At 39.3% G+C, this 19,223-nt stretch overlaps 2 protein-coding genes across 7 annotated transcripts in view; one reads left to right on the top strand and one right to left on the bottom strand.

The window, feature by feature from the left end:
- BBS9 (Bardet-Biedl syndrome 9) overlaps positions 1-9,552 on the bottom strand; it is a 303,616-nt gene extending 294,064 nt beyond the window's left edge. For all 3 annotated transcript variants that reach the window (XM_054059480.1, XM_054059482.1, XM_054059481.1), the window contains exons 1-5: positions 9,412-9,552; positions 7,600-7,720; positions 3,925-4,075; positions 2,663-2,727; positions 164-277 (exon numbers count right to left, since the gene is read on the bottom strand). In XM_054059480.1, the coding sequence (XP_053915455.1) occupies positions 164-277; positions 2,663-2,727; positions 3,925-4,075; positions 7,600-7,711 (442 nt within the window). In that variant the 5' untranslated portion in view covers positions 7,712-7,720; positions 9,412-9,552. The remainder of the gene's footprint in view (positions 1-163; positions 278-2,662; positions 2,728-3,924; positions 4,076-7,599; positions 7,721-9,411) is intronic.
- A 307-nt stretch (positions 9,553-9,859) lies between these two features.
- NT5C3A (5'-nucleotidase, cytosolic IIIA) overlaps positions 9,860-19,223 on the top strand; it is a 28,227-nt gene continuing 18,863 nt past the window's right edge. Inside the window, exons 1-2 of one of the 4 annotated variants that reach the window (XM_054058686.1) lie at positions 9,860-10,175; positions 10,782-10,899. In XM_054058686.1, the coding sequence (XP_053914661.1) occupies positions 10,038-10,175; positions 10,782-10,899 (256 nt within the window). In that variant the 5' untranslated portion in view covers positions 9,860-10,037. Of the gene's footprint in view, positions 10,183-10,781; positions 10,900-19,223 lie in introns of all 4 variants that reach the window. The other 3 variants (XM_054058689.1, XM_009567846.2, XM_054058690.1) reach the window with 3 other exon arrangements.

The following is a 19,223-nucleotide window of genomic DNA, read 5'->3' as shown; positions in this document are numbered from 1 at the left end:
ACTTCAGGTTTTCTCTATATGCATTCGATAAAAGGTACCGTCATTTATAGAAAGATGGCTTCCTCCAGACAGAAGTATTATGTTGCATTTCAAAATTTAAGTTACTCCTCAACTGTTCACAGTTAAACAACTAATAATAAAGTATATGGAACACACAGCTTACCTTTTACACCACCAAATGGACCGTAAGTCATATTACAAGCAGTTCTCTGTAGATTGTGCTCATACATCAGTTTAATCTGATACTGATTCCCATGTTCCACATTTCCTAGAGTTCCTACAAAAAATGAATACATATTTCCATCTTTGATCCATGCAATGTGGAAGAAATAAAAAAGTACCAGTTTAAACAACCTGAAAAAACTGCAACTTACTCCTACTGACTTTGAGATACAAAGGCACACAGTGCTGCTTTCCTTACAAAAAAATTACCAAGCTACAAAATTCCAGATGGTGGGAACCAGAAATAAGGTCTCAATATACTAAATATGGTATAAAGAATTAGCAGAAGGCTGGGATTTTATTACTTAAATGTATTTTTCTTCATGTTAGACACAACTCAAAGATCAGGAAAAAGCCTGCTTAAAGGGGAATTCTTATGATTCTCTAGACATTCAGTAAATATTATATATCCAACAGCCAGCCTCAGCTGTAAGTCTTTGTCGCAAATTAAGATGCAGCTAGTCGTTAGCTAAAATTTGACAAAGCTATGCTTTGAGCACGTTTTTAGGGCTAATTTATCACCTGCCTTTATTCTGTCTGAAATTCAATGCAGTGATGAACAATGCAAAGATAAGAGACAAACATGTGGTAATAAAAATAATTTTGATGTATATCACATTCTCCAAAAAGGTCTGCAAGAACTTTAATTTCCTGACTCCTTCAGGGAACTAGCAAGAATTCAAAAAGTCTCTCGAAACAAAGTGATGTTAAAACTCCCCTTTCGATAACCAAAAGTCTTTCCTGCATCCCATGAAGAAACAAAGTTCTTCATCACGTCGAATAACACTTAAAGACTAATAATAGCAAGCTAGAAAAGAAAATGAGAACAGTCACATCAGCAGGGGAAAGGGTGTTTCAAGTGAATGATATGCAAGCTAAATCCTACCGCAGCTTTAAGTATACAACATCTTAAACAATATGCTATGAAAGATTTGTAGCTTATGTTAACCTTTTAGGCAATTTCTCCAACTAAAATCCCATATAGCTTTTAAGCGCTTAGCCCTAAAGCAGGATAGGAACAGAAACGAGGGGGAAAGCCCTGGCTGGATAAATAACTAGCTAAGTAGCAGTACCAGAGGAAAAACCAAGTTAGAAAGTAGTCCGTCTGTGTATACTGACTTTAACGCAACACCCCAGGTCATACTTCAGTCAGCCCTGAAGTGTGCCTTTCATTTGTCAAGGAGAAGCAGAATAGTTATTTTACTATGAACACCAGATACGTCAACATGTACAAAGCAAGTAAACATCTCACTTCGTGAACGTATCATTTGCCATGGAAGCATAAAGAAATAATGATAATTGTTTCTCTAAGTAGCTTGTTCAAAGTACCTATTTGACAACAGGAATTACCATTACAAAATGAATGCTTACAAATTAGTATGAAAAGTCTAAGATTCCAAAACTTTACTTTTATTATTACTTATATGTTTAAGCCATTTAGATCAACCAGCAAATTATAAAAAGAATCTAGAAAAGAATTCTAGATTGACTTATTGTTGTATGCCATAAATGCAAATTTTGAATAATAAAAAATTCTAATTTCAAATTCTAATAGTTCTAGTAAAAATTGTACCAGTAGGCTACAATCCTAAGACATAAGCACTGTTAGAGAGAATGAGAAGTATGAAAACTGCAGTACATCACGCACCAACAAAGATCAATTTTACAGGTATCCCCAGATAAGATAACTAGAATGCAAAAAGAACCTGGAGAGAGGCACGCGTTTGTGACCTATCTGCCTACAGGGCTGTGAAGAGGAAGCAAACATCTCCTACAAGAAAATCATGCTCTTATAATGAAAGGAGCTACAGCTGTCTCTGCACAGAGAAAATAAACAATGTATAGTTGCCTCCTGAATTTTGAAAATAGGAATACAACCAACACGTCTCTCAAATCTGTGCTTTGCTTTAAGCATATAATAGAGACAATTCAATGTATAGAATAAGTATTTTGTGACATTCCTCCTTACATACCAACAGAATACAGCATTTAGAATTTCCAGATAAAGGCAGTAGCGGAAAGAGGATTTAAGAAAAAACATAACAGTTTCATTTTCTTAACAGTATTAACCTTCTGTGTTCTCTTGGGCTACATTACCAATTTTCTGGCTTTCTAAGAAATTCTCTGGATGTTTCAGTTTAGAAATAATTGTGATTGTTTTATTTGTAAAGAGCTAAGTAAGTTGTCATATAACAACCATTTGTTCATTAGCATGCTGAACAGTAACACCACTCCTAAAACTGTAATGAGAACTAGTTGTTCACAAGCACTACCAACTATAGAACATCACGGGAAATATCTAGAATTACTAACGTTTCCTCTTCATACATGAGTTTGAGTGAGAGAATATGACTGCAGCTCCTCAGGGATAATGAGCAAACACTATATATACCAAGTTTAACATTAATCCAGAACACACTTAAAATCACTGTAAACTAACCTGAAACTGCATATACACAGAGTTTTCGGCAATGCAACACAGCCAGATGAAGTCCTTCAGTACCACTGCAAAAAAAGGTAAAAAAGCACTGTTTTCAGATGAATTTTATCCTGTATACATTTTACATGGAATTTAAGTAACATGTTGAAATCACTCTTAGATGTGGGCTGAATCCAAACATGTAGGTGATAGATGCTAGCATAAAAATCAAGAAGTACCAATGTTCCAAAATTCATGCTAACTTATTTTAAGGTAATTTCAAAATTAAAATAAAACCTTTCAGAACTCATTTCTAAAATAAAGCTCTCCTAAGTAGATTCTCTTACAGCCAATTGAATAAGTGCTCTTAAAGGACTCACTTTAATTTTTAATTTATCTTCTAATACTGCAGCATGAACTTTATTCTAAAAAATAAGAGAAAAACATGGGAAAGAGTGTGCTTCAAGACCAAAGGTCACAAGCTGAAAGGCCTACATCAGTTGGAAACTGTTCTTTTACTCAAGTACTCAAGGAGTGACCCTGTGCAGGAATTATAACGTCTTATCCTGTGAAATGATCCAAAACATTTTCTGTAGTTACAGCACAGGAACTTTCTCTAAGGAAGTACTACTTATGTTTGAGAGAAGAAGAATGTGAATTTAGGATTCTAAGTTTATAACCTCTCTCGTAGCTTCATTAATTTAGGCTCCATGCAGGTAGTACTGAATTTTAAATAAGTAATGTATGTGGCTGAGTAATACTTGTTTGGGGGGATGATCCTGATATCCATTTCTTTCTTGCTCTCATTTGTAAAATCAAGTTCTCCTACATAGATTCTCTTATAGCCACTTAAATATAAGGCCTTTTCCTCAGAGTCATAGTATCACTCCACTATCTGGCCACTTATTTCCACTAAATTCACTGGAATTATAGATCTTCAGTCTTCTATCAAACCCAAAACAGCTGCCCAGCATTATGATCATAAAAAGTTACTCAAGTTTTCTTAACAACTAAAAAAAACTTTCAATACCAGGTTTTTCCCATTCTACTAACTTCTAAAAATATCATAGGTAAAAAATGTGATTATCTTCCATATATATACTAAGTAAAACAATCTCTCCTATCAAGACGATCCAAAAAAGCAGATCAAATGCATACTACAGTATTCATAGACGTGCTTGACAGCGATCCATCTAGAAACTGAAAACTCACCCTCCAAAACAAAGAAAGAAAATCACATGTAAACCTTAAATAAACAGCAACACAGACTGCTGTTGACTTACGAAACAAATTTTCCCACTTCCACCTGTAGTATTGGTTCTCGTAACTGCACTTCCAAGAGCAAGTCTTCAGGTTGTACTCCATCTCCAGGTTTCACAGGATGTGGATTAAAGATCCGGAGATATCCCATATAACTGCCCACAATAATTTTATCTACAAAATAAAAAAATATTAACCAAAGGAAACTACAGAATACAATAGCACACATGGAATTCAATCTGTGGCAGAAGTGTTTCAAAGAATATCCTAAAAGCATAGAATGTTTACGTGATTCAGTTAATGTTGGTTATACTCTGTCTTCTAGGTTAAGCCTCGCAATTAGCTTTTTTGCAAATGCATGAAAATCTATCAGCAAAGGGTTAAAAATGTATAATTAACATGGTGGTGATGCTGACCATTGCTACTATTCCATTATTTCAAATTTATGTTCATTTTTCTTAGAAAGCCCAATTCTAGTTTAAGAGTACTTCAAACTTTCACCTTCTACATCTTGGATTTGTGCAAGCATGTATCACACACCAGCAGAAGCCTGAAAGTTTGAAATTGGGACCAATGACGTTTATCTAAATGCAAACTAAAGCTGGATAATTACTGCCTCAGGTCAACAAAGCTAGGTCTTGAGATCACCCGCTCAAGACAGATTCATTATCTCAAAGAGTCAGAGTTATTTTGGAATAATACTTGGAACTTAAGCAAGTAGTCATTTGGTTGTGAGGGAATAACAAAAAATTATTAATGAAAAAACCCAAACCCCGTGCCTCCCATGATAACCAACAAACTCAAGTTGCTTGTCAGTACTTATTTCCTCTAGATACGACTCATCGTATCAATGGAGATCAAAATCAAAACCAATAAAACCTGTCCACAAATCAGGAAAACATATAAGTACTCCTAAACCAAATTCACCAGGCTCTAAAGGCTTGGCACAGTTCCACAGGACACCACAACAAAAGCTCAGAACAGCTGCTTGCTTCCTCTCTTCTTCAGCCACAAAAAACTTGCAGACCCAAGGTCCTCATTCAGAAAATACTGTCTTCTCCACTCTCATCTTTTCTCAGTTCGATAACAGGTATTCCATTAGCAGTAAACTAAATCCACTTTAGTTATTAATTCCTTAAAAATACTTAGGTTTAACTGAGGACATTTTGACACATGGTTAGGCAACTGGACCTAGTCTGTTCACTTCTGGTCCTGAACTCTGGAAGAAAAAGAGCCCAGACTAAAACCAAAAAGAAAATATAACATTGAAAAAGTAAATAGAACAGCAGACTACTACTACCATGACACTGTTTAAGTCTTGCGTTTATATCGATTATATTTTTTTTCCACTAGGAAAACACTAATCTGAACTCCAGCAGAATCTGGGAGGTTTTGATCATGGGATGGTCTATGAGACCCAAGGCTTGCTGGCAACAGATGGGGCATATCTGTCTCAAAGGGGGAAAAGAATCTTTGCATAGGAGCTAGCAGAGCTCACTGAAAGTTTTAAACCAGATTTGAAGGGGAAAGGGATAAAACTAGGCTCATTAGAAATAAGCCTGGAGGTGACATACCAATGTTTGAGGTACACTGTGCTAGAAAGGTTCTTCAGTCTGCTGTCTCAGGGAAGACAGGGGGTGGAGATCCAGACAGTAGCAAAGACTCAAGGCTTATTAACGTGTTAGAAATCACAGGACAGTCTGAGAACAGTCACACGTGAATTAGGACTTTGCCAAAATAATGGTGGCAGGATCAATAGGCCAACTGAACTGCATCCATGCCAATGCACACAGCACGGACAACAAACAAGACAAGGTGGAAGCCATCGTGCAGCTGGAAAACTGTGATATAGTTGCAATCACAGAAACATGATGGGATGACACACAACTGGAGTACTGCAATGGATGGTTATGAACTCTTCAGAAGGTATAAGCAAGGTAGGAGAGGTGGTGGGGTAGCCCTGTATGTTAGGGCGTGTTTTCACTGCCTAGAGCTTGATGATGGTGATCACAGAATCATAGAATCACCAGGTTGGAAAAGACCTCTTGGATCACAGAGTCCACCCATTTCTATCTGCCACTAAACCACGTCCCCGAGCAGGGAAGTCAAATCTTTATGGTTAAGAATCATGGGAAAGGCCAACAAGGAAGACAGTACGGTGATAGTCTGTTATAGATCCCCCCAATCAGGATTGAAAAGACAGATGAAGTGTTCTGTAGCTGGAATAAGCCTCAAGATTGATAGCTTATCTTCTCACAGGGGCTCAGGAAAGCAAATGATGTACTGCCCCTGGAGGTATTTAAAATATGCATAGATGTGGTTCTTAAGGACATGGTTTAGTGGTGGACTTGGAACTGAAAGTTCTTTTCCAACCTCAATAAGTCTGTAATTCTATTAATTTCTACTGAAAAAGGCTGTACAATGAAACAGCAGCAGCCTAACTGTGTTCAAATCCTCCTGAAAATGGATAAACTAAAATAAAAATTATTTTAAAATATTATGCCAATGGTGAAATCAAACTCAAGTACCTCTACTGAGCAAAGACAGAGCTCCAAGATGAGCCTGTGTATCAGAGTAAGATCCCAAATATTTATTTTAAAAATATACACACACACAAACCACCGCAAATATGTTCTCAAACACATCACTTCAGTTTCATACTATATTTCCACATTAGTACTGATTACATGGACAAGCAACTCAAGCAGAGTCACTGTTACAGTTTAGCCCCAGCCTGGCTTGACTAGCAGCTAAACACAAGCAGTTGTGATGCCAAATCCTCCTTCCAGCCAGCTCTCCCACAATGAAAGAAAAAAGGGAAATGGGATTAGAAAAAAGGCAGGACAACTGAGCCAAAATGACTAACAGAGTATTCCATCCCATACAAAACTGAGGGATCACAAGCTCTCTTCTTTGATGGTCAATATCTAGCAAGGACCTCATCTGTTTATTTTGCCCTGATCCTGAATCTGTGAGTTCCCAAACCAAGTTCCTGAGTCCAGCTCCCTCGTCACCGAGTACAGTTCGTGGCCTTTTCCTCATGCCTGCTCTGCAGCATCTGTGGTGACATAGTCATCGAGGTGGAAGAAGGCTGCAACCTGTATATTTGTAATTTTTTATTATTATTATTACCATTTTCATTATTGTTTCATTAAAGTTTAATTAATTTTAGTTTCCAACCCACAAGTCTTTTTTCTCTCATTTCCCTTTCCCCTTGCCGGGAGAAGGCGGGGCGCGGTGGCATTGGGATTACAACTGCTCACATTTAGATGCCAATCAAGCTGGCTAGGACTAAACCATGACAGTCACTTCTTTCAATGGCCCTTTATTTTCTAGGCATAAAATGTTGTTTTTCAGAATTCTTAGCTTAGCAGCTCTTACCTTTTTCCCCTGCTAAGTTTTTTCAACAACTTATGATATGTGTTTGCTCCCATGACTAACTGAAAATGTTCTGTATTAAAGATATCTACCACTGAGGGAATAAGACAAGAGAGAAATTACTACTGAACACAAGAAAGAATTATGATGTTTAGAGACTTACAAATGAAAAAAAAAAGAAAAATTGCATTGAATTTGTCTTCTTAAGCCTACAAGAACACATTAAAGACAGAAGGCTAGCTAGTCATCTAGCCTGGGTAACAAGCTTTCAAAGCAAACCTGCAGCTTAAAAGTCAGCAACCATGTAATTCCAAATTTACCTTGTCCGCTGCCACTATTATCAACATCAGCAACACACAGACAGCCTTGGTCAAATTCTTCCTTTTCTCCAAGTACGGTGGACCACCAGTCTCTAGCTTTAAACAACGACATCCTACTTTACTGAAAGGGAAATAGACCATTGTTAAAGTATATACCAACACACACACAACTTTTTATACAAACAACAACTTCTTTGTTAGCAACAGCTTTTATTGAGTAAATTCCACCTCTTAGCTTCACTTTGCTCTGTTGTGAGCTGAATAAATGTAAACTTCAGGTTTCTTGGGTTTATAGTTAGTTATGTAGTTCAGAAAACAACCTTAGGAAACTTCTTGTCGGTAGTTTACAAATTAGTTGTGACACTGCTAGTTATATGAAGGGGGGGAAACGAAGCAGCTCTTTTTAAACTGTTAAGAGCCTTCTGTAACAAGCACTAAGAAAATAATTTTTCAAAGCCACAGGACCAAGGTTTTCTGTTACCAAGGAGCATCCGGAGAAACAGATTCTGATGAAAGAATTAAATGAAGACATAAACAGGCAACATCAAAACTTCCACCAAGTAATCCCTTAGAGATGCCCTAGTGACATGACTAAAGAACTCGGTCAGATAGAGCACAAATCAGCTTTTCTGCTTGCTACCTGCTGCTATTTTAAGAAGGGGCAAGGGAGGGAAGAGAAAGAGGAGACTTAATCCTTTTGTAGGCAGCTTCACAATAATGTTACCCTAGTTTGAACCTCCCAGCTCCATGCCTGTGCCTGAACACACGCAACCCCTCAGCCCGGGGAGGAGATGGGGGGCTGCCAGGCAGCAACCAGTCACAGAATCATAGAATAGTTTGGGTTAGAAGGGACCTTAAAGATCATCCAGTTCCAACTCTCCTGCCATGGGCAGAGACATCCCACGAGATCAGGCTGCCCAAGGCCCCATCCAACCTGGCCTTGAACACTTTCAGGGATGGGGTATCCACAACTTCCTTGGGCAACCTGTGCCAGTGCCTCACCACTCTCATCGTAAAGAAATTCTTTCTTATCAAGTGGTAACTGCACCACTCAGCTGGGTGTCATCTGCAAACTTGCTGAGGGTGCACTTAATCTTGCTGCCAACATCATTGATGAAGATATTGAACAGTACCAGTCCCAGTATGGACCCCTAAGGGACACCACTGTCACAGATCTCCATCTGGACTTTGAGTCATTGACCACTACTCTCATGACCATCCTCCCATCAAATCCGTATCTCTCCAATTCAGAGAGAAGGATGCTGTGGAAGACTGTATCAAAGGCTTTCCAGAAGTCTAGACAGATCACATCCGTCGGTTTACCCACGTCCACTGCTGCGGTTACCCCATCAAAGAAAGCCACTTAAGTTGGTCATTCAGGACTTGCCCCTAGTGAAGCCACGTTGGCTGCTTCTAATCACCTCCATGTCCACTAATCACCAGTCCCGCAGTTCTCCCCGGGAAGAAGGAAAAAAGACGGGGACACCCCTTGTCACCCTTTGGAGCAAACGCAGCCCGCAAGCCTGCGCCTTTCCTCTTTAAGGAAAGCAGCCTCCAGCAAATAAAAACAGTTATTCTGTCCCCTCAGGTGGTTACCGTCGTTATGCCAGCCAGGCAAGCGCTGCAGCCCAGCGCAGGGGGGCGACAGCACAGCCCTCCCCTCCCTCGCCGAGCGCCGCCGAGGCTGCAGCACGCCCGCCCGAGCCCCGAGGGGCTGCAGCCTCCCCTTGACTCCCGCGGGAGCCGCGGGGCTGCAGCCTCTCCGTGCCCCGCCAGAGCTGCGAGCTGCTCCGCGGCCGCAGCCTCCCTTACCCCGCGGTGGCTCCGCTCTCCGGGGCGGCTTACGGCGAAGCGAAAGGCGAGGCACAGTCCCACAGCACTACACGCCCGTCTCCATCGCCTCAACCATCCCCGCGCCCCCTTTCGCCGCGCTGCGCTCCGCGCCGAGCCCTGGGAAATGTAGTTTAGGCAGCGGCACAGCGGCCCGATGGACTCTACCATTTCTTCCTGTGTTAGGGGGGATACTCATTCCTTCGCGTTCCCTAAGGAAAAGCCGAGCTTCTCTGCTGGTGACTTACGTTTCCAAAGCCCTTCACAGAAAACGCTCACCCACGACAGGAGGACTACCTGCAACTCCCTATTCCCACCAGCTGTTCCCTTTTCCTCTACCCTTTCCCTGCTCACCCCCTTTTTTACCCCCCCTCGGATGTGGTACGGCCGGCCGGCCCACGCGCACGTGACCTCTGGCGGGGGGCTGTCGGCGGGGCACGTGTGGCGGGGGTGGGCGCTGCGGGTGCCGTCGGTGTCGGGTTGTTCGGGCGGCGCTGGGAGGGGCTCTGCCCTTCCTTCGGCTAACGCAGGGTTGGGGTAGACCGCCTGCCTCGCTTCCCCGCTTCCCGACTCCTTTGCCGTGCTCCCCCTCCCCGCTGTGAGCTGCCATGGACAGGACGGCGGTGGCAAAGATGGGAGCGGTGGCGAGCGCCAGCGTGTGCGCCCTGGTCGGCGGGGTGGTGCTGGCACAGTACATCTTCACCATGAAGAAGAAGACGGGCAGGAAGACCAAGATCATCGAGATGGTAAGAGGTTGGTGAAGAGGCTGAAAGCCTGTCTCCTTCCCCTCGGATTGGCTTCAGATACACGGCGCTCTGACAGACCAGCCCCTTCCCCAGAGCCCACCAGTCCCTTCTTCACGTGTGCTCCCTACGGATCCTCCTGCAGGCCGTCCGGTTGCTGGCTGGCACCTAAAGTTCAGATAGATCTGTTCTGCAGGTGTGCGGAGCTGTCTGTGTCGCGTGTCCTTTTCCTTGAAGGTGAAGGGGCAGAGAGGGATTGTTGAGCCCAGTTCCTCATGGTAAGGACAGGCTGGAGGCAGGCACAACCGTTCCCCCACAGCGTGATTTGCCAGCACTAGAAGTGCCTGTTCTGTCCTGTCCCATAGGTGTTTGGCCCGTAGAAGCCTATGCTACAGGTCTTGCTGGTGATTGAAAAGCTTCCTTGTAACATGCTTAAAACGGTTGTGTGTATTCAGCCATCAGTTCAAACTGGAAAGTAATGTCTGTTTACAGATACTGTAAAAGGCAGATGGAGCTCACTCTCTACTGCCCTTATTAAACTTGTTCTGTAGAGTATTCTTTAAAAATAATAACCTGCTCTTTCCCCTCACGCTTTCTCCTGACACACAGCGCTCTGCCAGATCAGCCCCTTGCCCAGAGCCCACCAGTCCCTTCTCCTTCACGTGTGCTCCCTACGGATCCTCCTGCAGGCTGTCCGGCTGCTGGCTGGCACCTAAAGTTCAGATAGGTCTGTTCTGCAGGTGTGCGGGGCTGTCTGTGTCGTATGTCCCTTTCCCTGGAGGTGAAGGCAGAGAAGGGGTGTTGAGCCCAGTTGCTGAGGACAGGCTGGAGGCAGGCACAGCCATTTTCCAAAAGCATGATTTGCCAGCACTAGAAGTGCCTGTTCTGTCCTGTCCCATAGGTGTTTGGCCCATAGGTGCCTATGCTATAGGTCTTGCTGGTGATTTAAAAGTCTCCTTGTAACATATTTAGAAGTGGGGGTTGTCTTCAACCATCAGTTCAAACTGGGAAGCAGTGTTTGTTTACTGATAGTATAAAAAGCAGATGAAGCTCTCTCTGCTGTCCTTGTTAAACTTGGTATTCAGGGTATTAATTTAAATACCTGTCCTTCGGTAACTGGGTGGTAAAAGGTCTTTGTTTAGACAATATGCTGATTATCTTGAAATCCTGCAAATTTTGATTTTTTATTATTTGGACTCCACTGTACTGAAGAACTAAACTGAAATCCTCATGTCACTTGATGTTATCCAGTGGGTATTTTGTGATCTCCTCTGCAAAACCTTACTAAAAAGCTCAGCTATTACTTTTTTAATTACACGTGGAGATATAGATTTTGCTAAGAACAAGGATTCTGCTTGGATATTGTGAGCTGACTACTCACTTGGCCATGTGACACAACGCTTGCCAGTGAAAGTCATACAGTGCAGTCTGTGATAATGTGAGTCCAGACAAGAATTCCACTGTGTGTTTTTACTAATAATAGAGTCATCGTACCTACTGTTGAAAAAATATTTGAATGCTGTTTCTACTCATCAGTCACATCATTCAACAGTTTGGAGGGGAATGTCTAGCTTTTTCTGTGAGCCCACTCAGAACGGCTTGTGGGAGAGCAGAAAGTTTGGACTGCCACTTTAGAGAGGTTTTAGATGTTTCTAAAAAGCGCTCTGTACTCTAAGCAGGTTTTTGCGAAACTGATTTGAAAACTTAGATTGGCATAACACTGGTTATGATGTAATAATGATGTAATACTGTAACTTACTTCAGGGTTCTGTAGACAGTAAAACATTTAAAAGCCTCATCATACAAACACTTAAAAGGCAGATCCAATAGTTTCACTAACTCCTATTCACAGTATCCCATTTGAACTGCAGTTCAGAAAGTACCTAATAATTGCTAAAGACGTATTAACTTTCTGTACAATGTTTAAACGGTATTTTGGCTGGAAACACTCTTAACTTTTACCTTTGTTGCAAAGATTTTGCCTTTAGTAGGGAAAAAAAGTCATTACCAATTTTGAACTGATTTTTGGTAAGTGAATTTTTTAAGTATATACTTCAGATAACACTTTCAGGGCTTTGTTCTTGGACACAAATCTGTGATCCTAAATAGATACTTCCAAAAATTCTGCTTTTATGATCAGAGCTTTTCTCAACTTTAAATTGCAAGGGGAAAATAATGCTCATCCAAAGCATGTCAACTTTTTCCTATGGAAACATTTTGCCAACTGGATGCAACCTGTTAATGCTGTCTGCTCACTTAGCTAGCACTTAAACCAAAGTTAGCAGCTCCCTCAGGTAACAGAAATCTTTAGATCATGAGGTGCAAATCTTCTTTCTTCCTTAAGGAGTATTTTCAGTGGATACACATAATCAGGCTGTGAAGTTTCTTTGAAATAAGTGAAACAGTTATGTAAACCACACCAAGGAGATTAGTTTGTCAAATAAGGGTGAAAATGTGTTTGTTTGTTTTACTTGAATATGTTGCACTCTGGAGAACTTCCTGGAGTAGTTTTATCCACCAGTGAGTGGATTCAACATTTGTCATTAACAATGCGCTGTATCTGTTTTAGTCTATCACCAGAGAGACCTTTCTTTGAGCTTTGGGGAGAAGGTGCTCTTTTCCGGTCTGTAATTTAGTGCAAGTTAGGTTGGTGGTAGGGAACAATACTGCTTTATTGAAATGTACTTTTTTCCTAATACACAGGTATACCAGGCTGGTCTTCTGTGTTGCATTAAAATTACAGGATTGTTCTTGTGTTTTCAGCAGATCTTTGGGGAACATTATGCTTTGGTTTTATATCCTCATAAGACTCAGAATTATCTTGATTTATAACTTCTATGAAAATCAGTAGGCGGCCTGTTCACAGTTACGTGACTTATTTATCTGACTTTAATTCTCACCAATGAAATATCGTTTCATTTTAGTTAACTACAGCAATATTTTTACTTTTTTTTAGTTAAAATAAAATTAGGTGACTGTAAGACCCAGATGTAAGGAAAAAGCCGAATTATAGCCATGTTTAAATGCTATAAAGGCAGTGTCCTTTACAAATCAAATAGAATATCTGTAAGACAAGTTAATATTGGTGATTATTATCCCAAGAATGTTGAATATGAAGAAGAGTGCAAAGGGTTCTCAAGCACTGTGAAAAATTTAAGGGTAATCAGGTTTCCTTTTTAAATAATAAAAATATCTATCTTACATTTCAGTAGATGAACTCTAGCAATGTAATTAACCTGGTACACAAATTTAAGCTTAATAAAGTCACCATAAAAATACTGCATCTTATTTGGAAATTTTAAGCAAAATTTTAAGTTTGGAATTAAAGTATTAATATTGTGCCTTTGCTGACCGTCTGAAGTTTCCAAATACAGAGTTTCCCTTAGGCATTGATAAATGTAAACAGAGTTACTTAGCTCCACTTCTGATGTAACAGAGGTATTGGTAGTAAATATAAAGACAGTCATGTAAAATTTTACTCTCTGTGTTAAGAAACAACTGTTTCTCAAAGCCTTCTGTATTACTTTACACAGCCAAATTTCCATGTCTGTGAAACTGGAAAAGTATTCCTAGAGTTATATGCAGGTAAAAGCCACAGGGTTGCAAACTTTAATTTAAATAAATTAACAATTAATTAGATTCTTGAAGTAACTTATTAGATAATATTTGATAACTACTTTCAAAAGAGATTAACCCTTACAGTAGCACTCAATCTTTTAGATTTCTCAAGAACTGGACAAGCTTGCAATGAAGCTGTGGATCTTTATATAATAAATCAATTCTGCTGACGCTAGAATTCAATTTCTTGCTTACTGTTTGCAAAGCCTTCTAGAAACTCAGCAGAAAAAAAATATTCACAAAGCAGAGTGAAAAATGTTGCCTATGTCTTCTGAAAACATTCATCTGTAAGGAATAGCTCATGTTAACTAAAGTATGGAACAAATGTAAGAAAAGCCATTTAATGGAGTAATGGTATTTTTTGTTGTTTGTCTCTTTCATAAACAAATTTATTGGACCTTGGATTTTTTAAGCAGCCTGTTCCTCACTCTTTAGTTCTGGGGCTTTTTATTGTATTTATTTTATGATGATGAGAAACGTAATATAGCTGGTTGAAAACAGAATAGCAGAATACCTTATACCTTAAACTTATTTTCTCAAGTTTGTTGCGCAGAAAACTGGGCAAACGCTTAGTTACATTTGTCTATTTCTCCATTCTGCCCCTGAAGTGAGATCTAATTACCTTCAAAAGACAGACTTTGTATCAAATTTCAACAGTGGCAGATTAAAAATCAGCTCAGAAAGAAGTTTCTCATCTTAGAGGAAACCTTTCAAGCAGCCATTGTTAGATGTTTCTAGCCAGTTTCCTTTTTAATACATAGCGGGAGAGGAAGAAATGCATAGCTTTCTGCAGCATTAGAATTTACCCAGACAGAAATAGGCAAATGAATGAGAAGTTAGGTGACTGCTGTTAACCTACTTTCCTAAGAAATAAAGGAACATATTCAATGAGCATGACTTCCACAGGGTTTGTGTGGGGAGATTTTTTTATTACTATTATTTTCTTTAACTTGCTTATCTCTGTTGAGACTGGATTCTTGTTTCATAGGGCATCTCAGAGTATTTGTGCTACAGATGAGGGATACAGACCTTTACAACTGGCAGTAATCACCACTCCACTTATTTGTTCTTGCCCTTGTTGGTAGTAACTAGTTGTTATAGTGACTGTGGCATTTAGGCTGGCATGAGACATGGATGACCTTCAAGTGAAGGATGAAATAAAGGAGTACGTAAAATGTAGCATAGATGTGACTAGATTCAAGAATCTAAACGGCTAGCAGTTGTAACTCCTTTGGGTAAATGCAATCCTTTACAAACACGAGGAAGAGTTCAAGCCTCAGCAAACTGGAAACAATAAAAGGGAATGGAAAAATGATGGACTCTCTAAAAATCACCACTCGGGGACATTGTTGCGTTCTAGGTATTGCAGTGATAATCTTTAAAATGTCATGACCTTGACAGCTATCTGGTGTTGTGGTCCATGTGGGAATAATAGTATTCCAAAAGAATAATGCTGTGATATGGACATAAGTAGTGAAAAGTGAAAGAACTCCTGGGACCTAATACTGCCCCTACTTATTGATGTGTGACTGAGAGTCCTCGCTAGGGGATAGAGTATTATAATAATTTTTAGAATATTAAAATTCTAGAACCAAGTTAAATTTGATAATAGTACTGGAGGTATCATATCAAAATTTCTATAAAACTTGGTTTTTGTTTAGGCTGTATTCCTCAATAGAAAAATCAAATTGACAGAGTGATGAACATGAGTATTACTAAAACAAGGTTGTGTTGCCTTCAGGCTTTTTTGCACAGATAGTTGTAATTTATAATATCCTAGAATGTGATTTGTAAAGCAAGTTTACACAGGCCAGGAGAAACACTTTTAGGCGTAGTGCATGTTGATACAACTTGCTTGATACTAGTCATAGGTTTTTATTCTCACTGTAAAATAATTCAGCTGGAAATTTTAAAAATTTGGATCCTAGGAGAAAAAAACAGACTCAGTGTCTGTTTTCTTCTAGAACTGTTAAGAATCAAAAAGTAGTCTACTATGCAGATTATGTCTGTAGTAAAATTTTACTTTCTCTGGTGTAATAAGCTGATCCTACAATATAACCATCTGTTACATTGTTAATTTTCTGAAATTGCTACTGTGTGGGGTTTTTTTTTGGTCAGTAGGTCTTGAAACATATACTCCTACAAGGAATACTTATGGGAAGATCAATTAAATGTTCAATTCTGCATCAGTTTCTTTAGAACTGGTTCATCCCAGTCATAACAGTTGTCAAGAACATGATGACGAACTACACCTGAAGACTGAGCTCCAAGTAGTAATAAAAGTAAATGTTACAATATGATATATAGTAGGCGTAGGCTCAGAAGAGCTTGTTTGCTAATTTGTGTTATCTTTTGTATGAAGTCTTTCTCCAAGAGAGAAAAGCAGTCCTTCGGTGAATCATACTGCTCTAGGATATGTTTACCTTTTCATAAATGCTCGGTATGTGCTAAGTTATATTTTCAAGTGATTTCTTTCCTATTTGTAATAATTCTTGATTGATTATTGGTTGAGATATAATGGCATCTGTTCTATTACATTATTTTTTCAGATTAAGGCCAGTAGGAAGTACTGAAACTATTAAACGTGACCTTTAACTATCAAGCAACTTAAGCAATGAGAAAGTTTTTTAATTGTCTGGGTATACATATCATTGCAAATTTGTTCAAGTTGCATAGCATTTCATCAGTTGGTCTTTTGTTAACAAGAGCTTTCAAGTTTTATAAAAAAATATCAAAATTGATCAATATAGTCTCTTAAGAAACCCAAAGTGTGGCTCCATGCATTTGTAGACTGGACATTACTTTCTGTAAATTTAATAGGAATTTTAAATGTACCTGTAAATGTAAAAATGTCACAGTTTGTGTAAGTCTGGAAACTTTTTAAAAATACCTTAACTTTTGGAAGTTCTTTCCGTTAAAAGGTAAGAAGCACCTATGCTATTTTTTTTCCATTTGAATTAATTGCATAATGCAAAACACATAATGTTTTTCTATGTTGGCTATTTCAAATTAACATTAATAGCCTTCAAGCCATCAGCCCCCTTTCTTTCTATGTGTACATACACAAGCACATTTTGTGCAAGTATACTAAAGCATACTCTTCACTTGTTATGAAGAGTAAGTGATGGAGAGAGTTTAAAAAAATATATTGGAAGAGAAGCATGCTGTTAGATTTTACTGCTATAATCTGGTTCATTTGTCAGATGGTATTTAATCTTCAAGATTTAAATTTTAGCTAGCTGATCTGCAGCAGACAGTGCAGAGCAGCAGGTGGCACTAGTGTGAATTCTGTGTCGTTTTGCATGATAGATCTTTGAAGATGGATATACGCTTTTTCATGGGGAACCTCTCATTGAAGAAATCGTGTCCCACTACAGCTGGCATTTCTTGGCCACTACCTGACTCCAGGTCAGACACATACAACTGAATCACTCCTTCATGCAGAGGGCCTAGAGCAGTAGTTATGTCTCTGCTGCTTGTTAGATGCTCAGCACTGAAATTTGGTTGATCTCATCACATGCTAAGTGCAATTGAGAGGCAGGAATAGCTCCACAACTATTCTTCCTCGCCTCATTTCCTAAGCAGCATGAAAAGAGATATAAGGACAGATGAGACTGGGCAAGTGAGTTGGGTACTGTCATGGAACTGTCATGGAGGATGTGGAAATCAAAAGTTAGGCCATGAAGTCTAACTTTTCCCCTGGACTTCTTGCAGTAACATTACTGTGTAGAAGTTGATTTATAGTGACTTTTTCTTCCTGGAGCAGAATTCTTCATGTAGCAGTTATATTGACCAGTTGCTGAACGTCAGCTGTTTTCTCTTGCTCAAAAGTAATCTATCTCCAAGAGTCAGCTGCTGTAAAACATCGGAGAAGTTGTGATGATTACAGTAGGCAGATTTTTAGTCCTATGTCAATCACACAGCAGCTTGACTGACACTCAAGTCATCATGCTGTTACCTTTAAAATGAGCATTTGGAAGCTGTATTACATCTTTAGACGTAACAGATTAATTTTTCAAGGAGTTTAAAGAAGGGTCTGTACTCCAAGAGATCCTAACAGTTGAAAACTGAACTAGTCTCTGTGGGTAATTTTAAGTGAAATACTGCATTAGCACTACATTCTTCCATCAGAATTGTAGCTTCTGGTAATGCATTGTAGATTAAACTTTGTCCTGCAGACTTTGCTTTCAAAGTAAGTCCCGCAACTTCACCATTCAAGGGTCAGAGTTTATTTGATCTAGATACAGCATTCTTAGGCTTAGTGAAAAAAAATCTGAGCAGATGGGTTTTTTCTTAGAAGCAGATAAGAGAAGAAGAGGAGCAGCAGCAACTGCTTCAGTCCAGGCCTTGAGCTTAATGCAAGTTCCATTCTAGATAGTGTTACATGGGAAACTTCTAGGGAAATAAAGATTTCTTTTAGGTTCTTTCAATGCATGTACATGTAGATACATACAGGATATTTAATTATAAAAAGTGTACATGTAAATGTACGATTTGGGAGAAAAATAGTATAGGTCATCAAAATTATGCTATTATGCTATTATGTAAGGTGAGCTTTTGCACACCTGATAGCGAATTAAGAATTTATAAATATATCACAATATCTACATATTACCAGTTTGTAGAATTCTATACTATTTGCCTAGGTATTTTGAAGAAGGATTAGTTGTACTAACCTGTAAGCATTCTTTTAGAAAGCCTTAGGTTCTGTGTAATATGAAGGGGAAGTAGATCTTTCAGATAGCCAGACTCATCATATATTCTGTTACCATAGCAGTATTAAAGGAAAATGAGAGTACCACTCAAATTCAAGAATTCCAATTTGTCAAAAAAATTATTTTCTGTGTCTGTGCTCTCTGAAGAAGAACCTCTATGAAAAAGGAAGGATGGGGGGGGAAAAAGATACATGAAATTAAACTGAAGCACTATCATGAAGAGTGAATGGTTCTCCCTGTCATCACGTGTAACAAACAGGGAGTGTTAACTTACCTTCCATGAAAGATTTTGTCCAATAAAAATAGTATGATCTGTCTAGCAAAACACAGTATTATCTGTCTAGGGGTGGTCTATAGCAGAGGCCCAGGGAAAGCATAAGAAAGGGACAAGTTGTCATGATTCTTTTTCCAGAATGATTTCCCAGCCTCCAGCAGCTTGTATTTCAGAGAGACTGTCTGTAATGTAAGACGAGATTTTTTTCATGTTGTTATGCAGTATCCTTTTAAGGCTGTGTAAACTTACAGTATCACCAGAAAGGAATTCCACATCTTACTACTTTACTTGTGTGACCTGCAGGTGACTTCTTTCATTTGTTTTGAATGTACCTCCTGTTAATTTTAGTTGATGACCTCTACTTCTTATACTGGGAGAGACAGTGAACAATCTTTCCTTAGAAACATTTTCTATGCCATCCTGCCATTTCTTTTCCAAGCTGAA

The sequence above is a fragment of the Cuculus canorus genome, chromosome 2 (assembly GCF_017976375.1).
Source record: "Cuculus canorus isolate bCucCan1 chromosome 2, bCucCan1.pri, whole genome shotgun sequence".
Lineage (NCBI taxonomy): Eukaryota > Metazoa > Chordata > Aves > Cuculiformes > Cuculidae > Cuculus > Cuculus canorus.
This window is presented reverse-complemented; position numbering and strand designations above follow the sequence as displayed.